This window comes from Aspergillus mulundensis (genome assembly GCF_003369625.1).
Source record: "Aspergillus mulundensis strain DSM 5745 chromosome Unknown scaffold_3, whole genome shotgun sequence".
NCBI lineage: Eukaryota > Fungi > Ascomycota > Eurotiomycetes > Eurotiales > Aspergillaceae > Aspergillus > Aspergillus mulundensis.
Genome location: NW_020797891.1, coordinates 610,100 through 624,315, shown reverse-complemented (window position 1 = coordinate 624,315; position 14,216 = coordinate 610,100). Strand labels below are relative to the sequence as shown.

General features: G+C 51.9%; 1 protein-coding gene across 1 annotated transcript; it reads left to right on the top strand.

The window, feature by feature from the left end:
- Positions 1–1,286: 1,286 nt before the first annotated feature.
- On the top strand, positions 1,287–1,661 carry DSM5745_03978 (uncharacterized protein; the record flags this gene model as incomplete). Its single annotated transcript, XM_026745994.1, has 1 exon — positions 1,287–1,661. One exon carries the CDS (start codon positions 1,287–1,289, stop codon positions 1,659–1,661), a length of 375 nt encoding a protein of 124 aa, XP_026604990.1.
- Between the last annotated feature and the right edge of the window lie 12,555 nt (positions 1,662–14,216).

Below are 14,216 nucleotides of genomic sequence, written 5' to 3'. Positions count from 1 at the left end.
GCCGTGATTGCTTCGTAGGTGCTACGCAGTCTGGCTATATCTTTCGCTGATATAATAACGTTCTACTGCAAGACATACGAATCGGCAGATATCCTCTCGCAGTTAGTAACCCTTGCTTTGTCTCACAGGCCGGCCCTCCAGATTGGATATCTCTTTGGGCTCTTAACCTTCGACACTCCCCGGGTGCTTGGACCGAAGGACCCTGACTGTCATTCCTCCCTTTCCCCTGGCCGAGGTCAGTTCCATGACACTCCAGCGGCTTGCATACACACTAGCATCACCTTTGCTATGACCCGTGGGCTAATATACTTTCCACCAGTCATTCCCTCTGACGCCGGTTTTCAAGATCAGATGCGGCTCATGCGGTGAACTGGGAACACACATGAATGACATGATGCCAGAGGCAGCGGCACCGAGCGAAGGACACGACGCCGCCGGGTCTGGTGGTATCTGTCTATTTCCAAACCCGATAATGTCGATATCATGACCGCCGTCGACGGGAGACCACCATCAGATGCAGTCAGTGTCACCAAGGCAACACAGGACCACGCAGTCCTGTATAAGTCTGGTGAATCATGTACTCGAAGTACTTCGTGCCAGCATCGAGGTTTTCCAACCACTACCCTTCTTGAAGAGATTCTATCACAGCATCTTCTGGTGATATCATTACCTTTACCTCCATGGAAGCTACGAAAAAGCCATTCAATACCCTCTTCTCCCAGACGCATGCTTGTTCGAGCAAAAAAGAGCCCACAGGTTTCTGCTCGCATAGGCGTCCCCCAGCCTCCACAGCCCCCGCTGACTCGGGCCTGGTTACACTGGTCTTCGTCCTATCTCTCAATTCCATGAGTATACAATACAGCATCTGCTCGAATGAGTTCCCGCAAGCACATGATCAGAATCAGACACTGGTGACGCCGATACTCTTTCAAGATCTTTTCATTCCGCCGTCAAAATGGTGGTCCTTTTTCTTTGTAGTAACTGTGATGGCGCATCGCTCAGCGGGGGTGCGCAACCTTTCAATCCAGCACGGATCCCAATGTACCGACAAGGAATCCCTGTGCGAAGAATATGGTATGGAATGTACCAGCGACAGGCCCGAGGCACCTCCTAAATGTACATGACCTTCGACAACCGCGATGGCTTACATTCTGGACATGGGCTCTTGGGTTCGCTTAGCACCTTGGAATATCCGATGTCTTGTTGCTTCGATATCTTAGAGAGGGCGTTACCCTGGCGATACATCAAGACTCCGGCCATGTACCTAGGACTGGGCGCTTTTTGTCATGTGGATTGTGATGCCAGCGACGTTTCATGCCGCCGAATGGGTGATGGATTTACCCCCAAATTGCAGGCTGATCCTCCACGAGGAAATTCTCGAGAAGGACGAATCGAGACTCACGCTCCGACTAATCGAATCGTGCAAGCCTACAAAAACGGAGATACAACTGCCATATGGTTCAGAGTTGGTCGGAACGCTGGTCGTTACTATCAGCAGCATCTGTCTGTCTCCCGCTGTGGGACACCAGGATCGTCCGCCGTTCGCCGTTCGACCGACTGATTCCTGTCAGGTTTTGAAACCAAATGTGGCAAATATCATTAGGCATCAAGCGGCTAGCTCCTACATCAAGAGCCGCCGTTTCAGCCGCTCTTCTCCCTGATGTGATGACCGAACTGAATGTGCGCGTGGAGTCTACGACCCTTCTCCTGATTTTGGCATCAGAATTACTGTTGTACAGTCTGAGCATGAATATGCGATACTGAGCAACGACAAAAGTGACGAAGACATTCAGCCCACCCGTACAGGGATCGGACTAGGTCCTGACAAGGATTCGTCGGCTCAGTTCTCTACGAAGGTCAACGACTCCTTCACCTGGTCTTGGCTTCACAAACACCGGTGGACAAGTGGACCGTGGCGTTGCGATGTATGGATTTACGTTGACGACAGGACAATGGGACTTTTGTTCTAGGTGCGCTCCGTTCCGACAACAAACATGGAATGTTGAGTCACTGCGTTGGATATCGCGGATACTCGGAGGCTGGTGATGAACCTCAACCCTACGTTCTACTGAAGCTTCGACGCCCTGAACGCATGTGGTGTGCTGCGTCTGGAGAGAGATCTCAGCCCTGGTGAACCCGCCCTTGGTTGGCCGGTCAATTCCACCGCACATGGCGCCTACCGAGTCCATCGCATCCTACTAACTTTGTCTCAGAAATTCGACCATGTTCTGGTCCTCTCTAAATATACTTGCAGTGGTGCAGCACATTCCCACCTGTTGCTCCACATTCCAAGGGTGTGTCAAGCAGCATGGGAAGGAGTGACAGACGCCTTCCCTTTTCGCACATTGTCGAGGCATTCCGATCTGAATCAAGCGAGGATGACTTGCGTTGGGTTGTTTCCCGCCTTCCTCGGGCCTTTCTGTCCACTATCTCAGCCATCACCCATGCTGTGTCTGGATCCAAATCATGAATAGATATCGAAGCACCTAAAGCCTCAACCAGGGTCAATGTCTGATGTCCAGGAACAACCCAACAATGCCACGCGGTCTGCAGCACACAAAGAAACTCTAGCAAAACACAAAACGCACGGGTCCACTGAGATCAAGAACACCCAAAAATGCTTCACCACTACAGACTCTCTACGGGCATGCCGCCGAGCAGTTTGTTGTCGTCGCACTGATTGGGACTTTGTCGGCTTTTTCTCTGACGAGCTAAACATGGGTGACCTACTTCAATTCCTGCCCAGTTTTGCATCCGAGAAGTGGTATATGCAAGATACTGGCTGCAAGTAGACCGCAGCTTCTCGCCACATTCAGCTACAGAAGGAGAACATGCACGGTATACGGACAGAAGTCACACGTGAATTGAAACCACGCGGCCAGCAGTGTTTGGAGGTCCAGTCACTGTTTCCAAGATATATCTGACGGACTATCAACAAACATTCGGCCAGAAAAAGAAGACATTGATCTTACTCCAGCCACCAGGACCTTCCATCATCTAACGGTGGTTGAAGGCTTATCCTTCGCTCGTTGACAACCCTGCTACATACACAAGTGTCTTATTCGCCTCAAGTCCAGCCATGCCTGACATTAGCCGACTGCGCCTACGTGTCTTGGGATCTTTATTAGCGCGTCCTACGCAGCAGGGCATACGCTCCAAGAGGAATCAGACTCCAAGAGCGCCTGGTTCCTGACTCGATGAAAAGCAGGCCGCCACAAGATATCCACCAACAATACCGGCTCGACCCACTTTGGGGCATTTAATGCATGCCTTACTGAGTGTTGGTCGCGGTTCCCACAGCAAATGCCAGTCTGGCTGTGGAAAGTCACCTCCCAACGTTGTTGGCCCCAAAGTACTGCTCAGAATTCATTACAGGAAGCGATACAACCTCGTCCTGAACAGGGCCCGTCTACAAAAAATTCGTCTACCAGTAGGCTCGATGCAAACATCACCAACTGATGTCTTGTTTCTGTCTATCCAGACTATTGATGTCATCATGGGTTCAACTCCATGCATGCTTGCTCGTGCACCTTTTCATCTTGGTATGGCGGCGTCAACTCGCCATGAGGAACCTCCTGTATCAGCGACATGCATCTTAGGTCTGCCTCGCACATTCGACCTTTGTACCCGTGGCACTCTGACTCCATGAACCAAGTCTTTGCCATGCTGCGTGGTTTTACTCCGCCTCCTGAGCCACTGTTACAATGGACATCTGATATCCTACAGCATTTACCGGGCTCACCAGCACTTCTCATCCAACAAGCAACTACCAGCTAATTCCACGCCTGTTTCGCAGCTGTTCCTATCCGTCCATCAAGAACATAAGGCATGTTAAGACATATCCGGATAATAACCAAGATCTCTGCCACAAAGTTCGCCCAGTGGGCGGGTGCTCGTATTGCAACTGCAAAACCATGCTTGCTTACAGGTCCATTATGCTAGGGATTTCGAAACAATAGCTGAAAGGGATACGCCTACGCACGGTCTCACCAAAGCACTTGCCGCTGTCCCTGGCGTGGGATCAGCACACCAGAACCCTAAGTACTTGAGGGACCAACTTCGCCAGCAAAGACAGTCCCGGGAAATCACGGCACCGGTCTACGGCTGCTGACACTCGGGGGGTTTGCAAGCGGAGTACTTGATCGCTGTGGGTTTCGTCGAAGTAAACCAATTCGGCGCACACCAAATCAGCTGGGGCTATGGTCTTGAACAGACTTTATGCTCCAACGAGTCCAGTTGCAGCAGATCAATCACTGGCTCACACAAATGACGATGGTCTTTGGCCCAGTGCATTGTCTCTCGTCTGGCCATGTCATTCGGCTTTCCCGCCGAGGAAGCAGCCACTTGTATCATTCATAGATGCAATCCCAATGCTGCGAGATGTTTCATTGGCCATCTCTACCACCTCCTGGCGATGACAACACGGGCGTTTTTCTCTGGACGAATTCATGGACGGATTTGATGAGACCGGGGGTACCGCGGTTTGAAATCCTCCGCCGTCTTGACGACGGCCGCAGACACGGAGGACCTTGACCATGTCAACGATGGCCTCTGGACCCAGTGCACTTTTCTTTGCCGCATGCCACATACCCAGCCTTGCTGTCAATGGCTCGGTCGCATATATCAGTAACCCTGCGAGATGTGTCATTGGTCATGTGTGTCAGCTGCGATGGGCCCCTCGACAAGGCCAGCGTCTTTCTGCTCGACGAATTTATGGATGAATTCAGGAAAACCGGCATACCAAGGTTCGAACCATTTTCGTCAGGTGCGTCCCTTGTACAAAGTAAGGATTTTCATCCGCGACGAGTTCCACGATGAGTTCAGTGAATGCGACTGTACCATGGTGCGCTCGTTATGCTGGTCGTCTGAAGTGTGCTGAATGCTGTTTGCCTAAACCTACCTCGACACCTACATCGACGCTGGAGGCTCTAGGTTCTTCGCATGACCTGGCTGCTATACTCCATTCCTAACTGGTGCAGACAATGCAGACAATGCATTCTCGATCGAATGTCTCTGGGTAGTATATTCGGCAAACCTATTCCCCGTCTTTGCCGGGATGATATATATTCAAGCGTCGACCACTACGCGAGGTCGAGCGGCCGTTTACAGATCGGACAGAAAACGCAGCTATGGTCTTCTGTTAATTATACCGTGTTGACGCCGAGAGGGCCCGGTGCCTTCTTGCTTTCCCAGCTTGGATTTCCGGATAGTCGCGGTAATAAAGATGAAATATGGGAAACAACTTCCCAGCTGGGGATTATTCTGATTGAATTTGCCAGCGGCAGTCTCATGGCAATCAGCAAAGTCAGCAATTACCTGCGGCGGGAAACACGATTTTGAAATCCGGCTGCTGTCACCAAGGCCTCAAGAGTCAAATGATTTTCACTGTTCTGATGGTGTTGTCCGACTGCACTCTGAAACAGCATGATGGAATATGACGTTTCTCGACAGACGTGGGAGATAAAAGGCCATGCTAATTGAACTAGCAATATTACTATTGATGATTTGAAAACGACACAAGGTAGCCCTTGACATCATCAGGGACGCGGCTACAATCACCCAGCAACCACCTGGTCTTATGACTGTCTGATGAATATGTTTTTCAGCGAGCAAGAGAGCTTGCCTACCGATCATGGGGTGTTCGCTGCAAAGGCAACAATCACTGGTTTTCGGGGGTTGAGTCGTGCTATATATCGCCCGGTCAAGCCTACGGTCCCTCAATCTTCAGGGCTGGGTGGCGTAGAGGGACCATAAGCGACTGACTTTCCGGATGGATGTTGGCCAAGGAGCTGGCAGATTTGGGTGGATTCGAAGCAACGGTGTTCGAAACGCGGCTTCTGCACCCAGTGACCTCAGGGCGAGGGTATAGCAACAAGCGCCAAAGGTTGGAATGATGTTTCCGGTTGGCCGTACAGCAGGTCAGCAACCAGACCGGGGCTGAGCTGGTGAACCAAGACGGCCCGGGCCGTCTACGACCTTGGGACGAAGGGTACGCGGCGGTCCTCATGGATGTTCTTCTTGTAACGCTGAAGACATTCCGTCGGACACCCGATCTTCTGTCCAGGTGGACGGCGGCGTCCGTTTCGTTCAATAAACACGCCCCCGAGATTTCCTTTTTCCGGGGAGACGAGGGGCATATCAAGAAGTTTCAATAATCTAGCTACCAGGCCGACCTAGATCGAGGAAGCCCTCTCAGGCCTTGGGACGCGCGCTTGTTACCAGTGCCGCGATCCCAACGATTTTTGTTTTCCAACGCCGATGACATGGCAGAACCTGGACGGCTGGACCTCAGCTCAAGGCATAGGAGGCATTTTGCGCATAGCCGACCTACTTCTGATGCGTTGGCTGTCTAGAACGGAAGACACGAGGGCTGGGTGTCGAACCTGACATGGAGCGCAGCGAAGCACAACAACATTGGGTCTGGCTTGACCGCGGGACCACATCATGGTGCTGCCATTGCCATGGCCTTGGTTGTTATACCATCCTGAGCAACGGCCTGCGATGTCCATCATATCCATGCGAGCCGCCATCCGCAGTTCGACGCTGCACAAGCAACGCCCTCTGAGGGTTACCACATTTGCCATTTCAGACTATGACTGCTTCCTTATCATGCTGCCTGATCAATGTGCCAGCGCTTGCAGGCGGTATCTGAATATATTGGGACTACCATCAGTTGCAGAACCTGTAAGAGGACACTGGCTGCTTGATATTATGCCCGCCGAGAAGCGATGGCGCCCCGATAGCTTGTCCACCAGAACCCAGAAACACTGCCGATAGGGCATGAATCGTTTACTCTCTGGCGCCGTTTGTCAACTCCCGGGCCTTGACTCCATCTTCTTCTCGCCGTTATTCAATGCTCGCAGATAAGATCACATTAGTTACATCCGGTCTGACCGCTGCAATTGATCGCACTTGACGTTCCAGAACCAGCTATAATTATCAATATCAGTTGCGTCGCCCTCACACCACGTTTCCCTCGCGGGTTCAGGTAGTGATTACGTTGCCCTATGGACTTGTCAAACATCGTTCACGGTTTGCGTCAACTTTCTCACTTATTCTCGGCGGCACAGCTTTGCACTCCCAACAAATGCCAAACGAACTGTTGTATCTAAGCGTTGCCGGCGATCGGTCTATGTCAGCTGCCCTTCAAATACATGTGGGCTAGGACAGACCATTGCACTTGGTCCGCCGACACCCTGATGATATCAAGGGCCAGATTCAAACACCTCCCTCTGATGTCGGCCATACGCTTGTTGATCAACGCAAAATGCCTTCCAATCCGTCCCAGTCGGGTACAGTTAGGTTTGCAGTTCAAATTAAACCACCGCAGCCGTGCATCCCCTCCACTTCGCCCTCAGTATCATTGTGAAGGCGTGTTTTGGAGAGTGGCAAATCGTCGGTCTCATCTATTATGCGATTGAATCTATTCACTATATACTATCTCACGGCTTGACAATCTGTCTAGTGCTCCCGATGCAGTATGGTTACCCCTCAGGCTACTCGAGCCCCTACCTGATCAACAACTTTTTGTTCTTTGCGTTGTTTGCGTATGGGCCGCGATGAACCCATGGGCTCCTGGCAGGTACTACGATCCTGTTTAGCTGCATGCGTCCGGATGCTGGACAGCATTTGAAAGCATGCTGGGTGTTAGAACCGCCGATGCGCCATGCCATATGGCCATACAGTTCCGCCGGCGTGATGAAGAACGGACTCTTTGCATCAATACCATCATGTGGACCGAGCAACCACATGAGAAACCATATCCGGAGGGCCCATGCAGTGCATTGCCATAAGCAAGTCGACAGTGCCTTCCCTGATACTACCGATCCATCTTCCTTCCGGCGATCCGACGGCTTCACTACCCGCGCGATGCTCCTAGAGGTGGCTGTGGAGCGCATAGCCCATTGCAATCTCCATGCTGTCGTTGCTATCATGGGTGCGGGCTGCAAGAAACCTATCATTGTTGTTGGTGGAGCTCACCCGGAGCTTAGCAGCGGAGTTGACAGTACCTCAATGAAGCTCCTATGAATCACCAACTGAAAAGGTAGAGCACGACCCTTGGGGTGTTAGACCATGTGCACAATAAGAGCAGTTGCTCAGTGGCCGCGGTACCCTCCATTGGCAATCCATATATATATTCCGAACGGGATTGAACGAGCTTTACGTACATGTGCTTGACATCCGGGATATGGTCCAGGCAAACCAAACCGGCTACTGCAGGAGATTTCCTTGCTGGCAAAAAGCACACTCGCCATAACTGGACTCTATAATTACCACGAATGACCCTGATAGGCTCCGCGTCTCCCCTCACCTTTCTGATATTTGCGAAACAAGCGTTGGGCTTACTACCAATATCCTACCCAGGCGAGCTTTACCCTTGCAACTCACTGGATCCGACCATGTCGCGGGCGTCGGTCTAGAAGGGCCTCGACATTTGTTTCATACCCCTCTTGCTTCTACACTCCATCCCAAACACTGGGAGAAATATACCAGCCACCGGGCGCACTGCGCGTTGCACTCCAACTTGTCCATACATTCCGAAAAGTACTACTGGCAGCGGATTCAGCTCATGGACATAATATATTTGCTGACAACAGACTCCCCAAAGCAAGGATGCGCAGACCTCAATGGCCGCACTCGGGCAACCATCGTTAACCTAACGTTCTCCTCGACATCAGAGGGGCGACAGTCAAGACAAAGCTACTCCTCCAAGGTTGAAGCCATCCGCGTGTAACTAAACAATTGCGGTCGAAAGCCATGGAGATTGGAGCACATCTTATGCGTTTGTCGCCTTCTGGCGCACGAAAGGCTTCCCACACGAACCAGCGAGGTCCAACGTGTCGAACGGAATTGCCGCCAATAGGGAGCGTATACCCTGGCCAGGGCCGATTTATGTATAGCTGATCAAACCAACTTGGGCTCCCAGAATGCCACTCCATCTGGGGCCCCTGCGGATCTCGGCGCCAGCATGTCGTTGCATCCAGGGCTCATGGTTTTCTATGCCCCTGTCATCCCGGCTACCAGAAAAGAGAATATAGAAGTGGGACAGGGCGCAAACAAGAAGCTAGTAAGAGCCTACGTCGCCTTCCCTTTCCTTCCATACCGATCTACTAACAGCGGCTGCCAGCAAGATCACTCACGCAGGTGCCCTTCTTACTGCAGCATTATACTGAGAACACAAGCAAGGCACTGCTTTCGTGGGGTGTTCGGTGGTAGGAAGCCATAGTCCACGGCGATATAAGGGCCATATCATATCCACTTCTTGCATGCATCCTGCGGTGTTCCCTCGGTTCCGCCACATATCAGTATCCACATTGTATCGTCATCGAAGCGAGGATACCGTCTCCAACTGATTTCGGCACGACGGCGAGTGCATGGTTTGGCTCATGAGACATCTTCAATGGCTGGAAACTGAAAACAACGACGGGGCCAATTGATGTGGTATAGATGCCCCATACTCATTGAACCATCTCTTGCAGACGGTGCGGTCTTTTGTCGAGGTCGAGATAGCGAGCTTTCGAGGCCATCATTGAGTTGCAGTAGCATTGTCTGAAGGCAAAACGACGTGTCCCGACAACACGACTATGGAGGGTATTTACTTCCCGTCCATGCTTGATCTAGGTAAGCGCATATCTAAGGTTCTTTCAACTCGAGTAGCCTGCGCTAAGGTTCCGTTTCAGATCATCTACATGGTCTCAGAATCAGAAGCCTAAAGTCTTATCGCGGGTTCTCACTCTCGGACGCAAACAACAGGTGCTCGAAATCATGCTCGCGTGGTGCGGCGGCTTCCTTGACGTGCGCTGGAGTTTGAATAAGCAAGGCATCTCCGGTCTAAGTCTATGGCGAACTCATCATCTGTCCTCGAGCCGTACTTGCTCTATAACATACTGTCTGGCATCATGGCCCTGGACTCTGACATGGTTGCCTCGCCAGCCTGCTACTTGTCTCGCTCCAGTGCCAGTCGCCGGCTGCCGGTACCATTGAGGATGCCTCGCAAAGACAGACGAGGATATGAAGGCTAGCACGAAATCTGCTAGTAAGAACCCCTTTGCTTCGCTGGACGATTCTCCCATACACACCCCCAGGCCATGATGGCCGGATTCAAGAACCTCTAGACCGTGTTCTAGTGAGCAGATTGTTTACGTCTATAAGAGCTCCATACCAAAGACGTGGTCTTTGGCGCTCCGTCGCGGTTGCCGACTTCGCTTCAGGTCAGCTTCCAACCGGTGTCTAGTGTCTATACCACGGCGCATTGCATGTCTAAGAATGTAGACCAGCGGTTACCTACGAAATTGCTGGGTCAAGCAGGGGTCTTCTTCCGTGGCGTGTTCAAGGATCGTCCTGGAGCATATTCCCTGCTGCAATTTGAGAGCAGGCCAGGAAAGCACGAGAGCTGTCGTCATCTCTCCGTGGTGAACCTTTGCCCCGAAATTAGGAGACATTCTCACCCGGGTGGAGGATGCCCTAATTTTAACGGCGTCGGGGGAAATATCCATTGACAGACATGGGCAGTCACTTCACAAATCCTTTACTAGGCTCTGCCTCATGCATGTCTGATGCTATACCGTACCCCTCGGACCGGCGCAATGCGTCCCGCATGGATTCGAGATCTGTCATCAAGCACGTACCCTCGCGCTCAACTGCCTGGCGTGCAATGGATGCTCTTTGGTGGAAGGCCAGTGTGAACCATCCGACTACTCCCCATGCTTAAGGTGGTTCTTTTAAGCCAAATACGGCAGTTGTGCTATGAAAGATATGGGTTTTAACAGCGACAAACTGGTTTTCGTCAGAAGATACAGCCGCAACAACAGTGATTTCCCGCAGATGTCGTCAGGTTGCTTTGTCCAGCTCATGCATATAGCGCGGATGAATTCTCGCTACCTCTGATAGCATGCGCCCATCAGGAGCACCAGGAGTGGATGGCGGCGTACCGCGACGGCTGTCCAAGTACCAAGGGGACGGAATCGCGAATTCAAGGGCAATCTTCCTCTTTGAGCAGCCACTTTTGATCTGGCCAAACATGGCATCGAAAACCCGTGTGGGACGCTGAGTCGGCAGGTAGTGATGCCGGACAGGCTGGGACATCACTGCAGCCTAATGCTGCCTCCAAGGTCATTAGACTCTAATTCCAATTCAACTCGATTCGCGGCCATCGATGTTCGGGTGATGGGCGATGCAAATACACACTCCCAGTCAAGTCATGGTTGTTCCTTGAAGGTATGCGAGAGGCAGCAACTGCGGCCATCATGCTTTGTCGCCGGCGCCTATGCAACCCGTTAAACCGGCAGAGGTGAACTTCGCCTACCGTCACCGCAGTCCTCGCGTATAATATCTGAGTATTTTTGCAGTCGCTGGCAGCTGACCGGTCGAGAATATCACATGAGTTTCACCGCGGCATGAACCCTCGTCGTCTTGTAAGAATCCACTGCTCTACCACCTATACTCTTTCTCCTTATCCTCCAGCATGATCTGGGATTCCCAGGTTGTTGCCAAATTGCAACGTGCTACAGGAGGACTCAGTGTACAAGCATTGTTCCACGCCCACGGCCGGGTTTTGAGATCTGGAAGTTTTCTACCTCGATGTTTGGTCGAGAGACTTCCGAACGCCAAGCGCTGCCTGGGGTGCTCGGTATATTTTTGAATGCCCAGGCGCAAGGCGTGGTGGAGATAGACGGTCGGGCATTTGAGTCGTGATTATACCTGCTGGAGGAGAGCATCGAGCGACGGTGACTCGGCCGAAGAATAATGTTATTTACCATGCTTCTCGAGCATACCTTCTCCGTTCCCATGGCGTTAACAATCGAGAAGACCGATGTTTGTGTCCCTTCCAGCTATCCAACATCAATACCGTCATTGAAGACTGGCTAACCCTTCCGCTATACAGAACATTGACATCACGGCTTCCATGCAGGAGATTGATGAAGAGATGCTCGCGTACGCACTAGACTGTGCATAGTATGCCGTATCCCAGACATCCACGTCAAAACACTCAAAGCAATGAACCCTGCTGCCGAAGGTGAAGCGAACAAGTCCAGATTCAACTCAACATCCTTCTGGTCTCAAGGAAGACTGTATGAAGGGTGCTCCAGACATGAAGAAGGTGACGAATGAAGCTGATTATTAACCAAGCTTCTGGTAAAAACGTGTGGTTCAAAGGGCCGGGCATGGCGCGGTTCTCGGGCCCAGGGTTTTGGGTCCTTCGCCATCTTGAGAGATTGTCTCTTTCTGTGTTCACGCGCCTGGAAGCAAACCAGCATTGCACACACTCACTACCCTATCATGGGGGTTTCTGGAGAGCCTCTGTACCCCATTTCATAAACGCCTTGACGACCGGAGAGAACTCCGTTATGGTGGGGGTTTGCATCGTGTCCCAAGAAGACGCACTGAGTGTGCGTACCATCATTTTATTCTGATCAATCTCCAATATATACTTGGGTTTCCTGACCATCATCCAATGTCGAGGTCTCCACCGCCCGCCCACAAGCATTGACCATGATACTGCTACAAGTTTCATGCCAATATGGCGAAAATGGCCACTCTAGTTGCCGCGTGTGCTTTGTGTGTCGGCGATACATGAGAAGCATCACCACTGCTCGGAGAGAGGTAGGACATGCGACGAGTGCAACAAGCCTGCAAGGAGGGGGATTGTGACGGAGGACAAGCGCAAGGAAGAAGAATGTGAGGCCCGACTTAAGCAACAAGCAGCATAGAAAGAGGCTGCAAGCTGGTGCTAATGTGAGGGATTGTTTGCCACAGTCGGCACTTCGAGCTCCCCCAGGTATCAGCACCAATATCTCACGGTGGCCCGATCCTGCAGCTGAACGAGCAGTACATTCCAAGGTTGTCTGTGCCTGCGGCCTGATGCTTGCTTCACCTCGGCGCCCAGTTTCAGGCATGATTGCCTCGACCTTCATACCATTCACAGGTTGTTCCTTCACCATCGTCCGCTCAACGGCCACCGGACGTCTCGCAGATGCAACACCTCACTTGCGTATCCTGGTGTCTGGGCTCAGGCTGGAGGGTCTGCGTATTTCATTCCATCTGTCTTGTGTGCTCAACCTAAGTGTCAGCTCTTCTCAACCATCCTCCTGGCACTCTAACTCAATGGATGAATTCAGTCTACGTGCCATGGCTTGCGGACAAGCAGTGTCCCGGGCCAAGCAGCCTTGCAGGATTGGGAAAATGCGCAATCCTACCAGCATACGTTACCAGTCCTTGGTGTTGTCTGTCCGTATCAGACTTACCATCTCATCTCTACAAACGCAGCGTTCTACCTCGGACCCGAACTTATCGCAGACGCACCCATGGCTCCCTGCCCGTGTGAGTCAAGCACTTCACCCAGCCTCTCAACAGCGGGGGACGATGCAGTACGGACGAATGCGCCTGGCATCACGCTTCCACTGCATTGTCAGTCTTTTTCGCTTCGTGCAGTGTCTGTTGTTGACTCGATCATTGCTGGTTGGGTTATGCGCGGCTCATACCCCGTTCACCAGTACACATCGTCTCTTGGGGTAAACCTCCCCAGTCCTCCCTCGGTCTTCGACACGGCAGCGCTTTCCAAGAACACTGTGGTTCAGTGGCACTAGTGGTACGCATCTCAGTTGTCATTTATCTTCCTCCTCCGTCACCCCGGGCAAAATGAAAAGGACGGAGAAACTCGTGTCTTTCTCGCGGAGCAAGATACTACTATTTCCATACACATCCTTTTGCATGCGCCCTGAACGAGAACAACTAGGCGATTTGATACCCTGTTGAAGGATTTGCTACATCACACAACCGGCTGGCGTGTTGGATATTCTGAAGGCATCATCATTCGCACCGAGCTGCAAAGCATAGAATGGATTTTGCTGGGTGGCTGTCTTGAAAAGATCCGGAAACTTACTTCGGCCATACTCCAGTCTCCGTCATCCCATGGTCCGCCGGAGTTTTCATTCTTCCGCGGGATCTTGTCGAAGCGCAGATCAGGAAGGACAAGCCTACTACATCCAAATCAACCGAACGAGATTGGTGCTGCGGCTGACGCTCCTCTGGCCGCTTGCTTATATCCCCGAGCTCCACTACAGACTGATGGAGGTCTTTCCCTGATCCGACTCTGTCACCCTTCCGTACCACGTTGCCCTCTGTGTGGCCGCTCGATATGGGGCTCCTACACGATGTCTGTGCAGCCGATCTCGCTTTGCATCAACTTGCCAAGTACAGCAGCGATGAGGCCTACC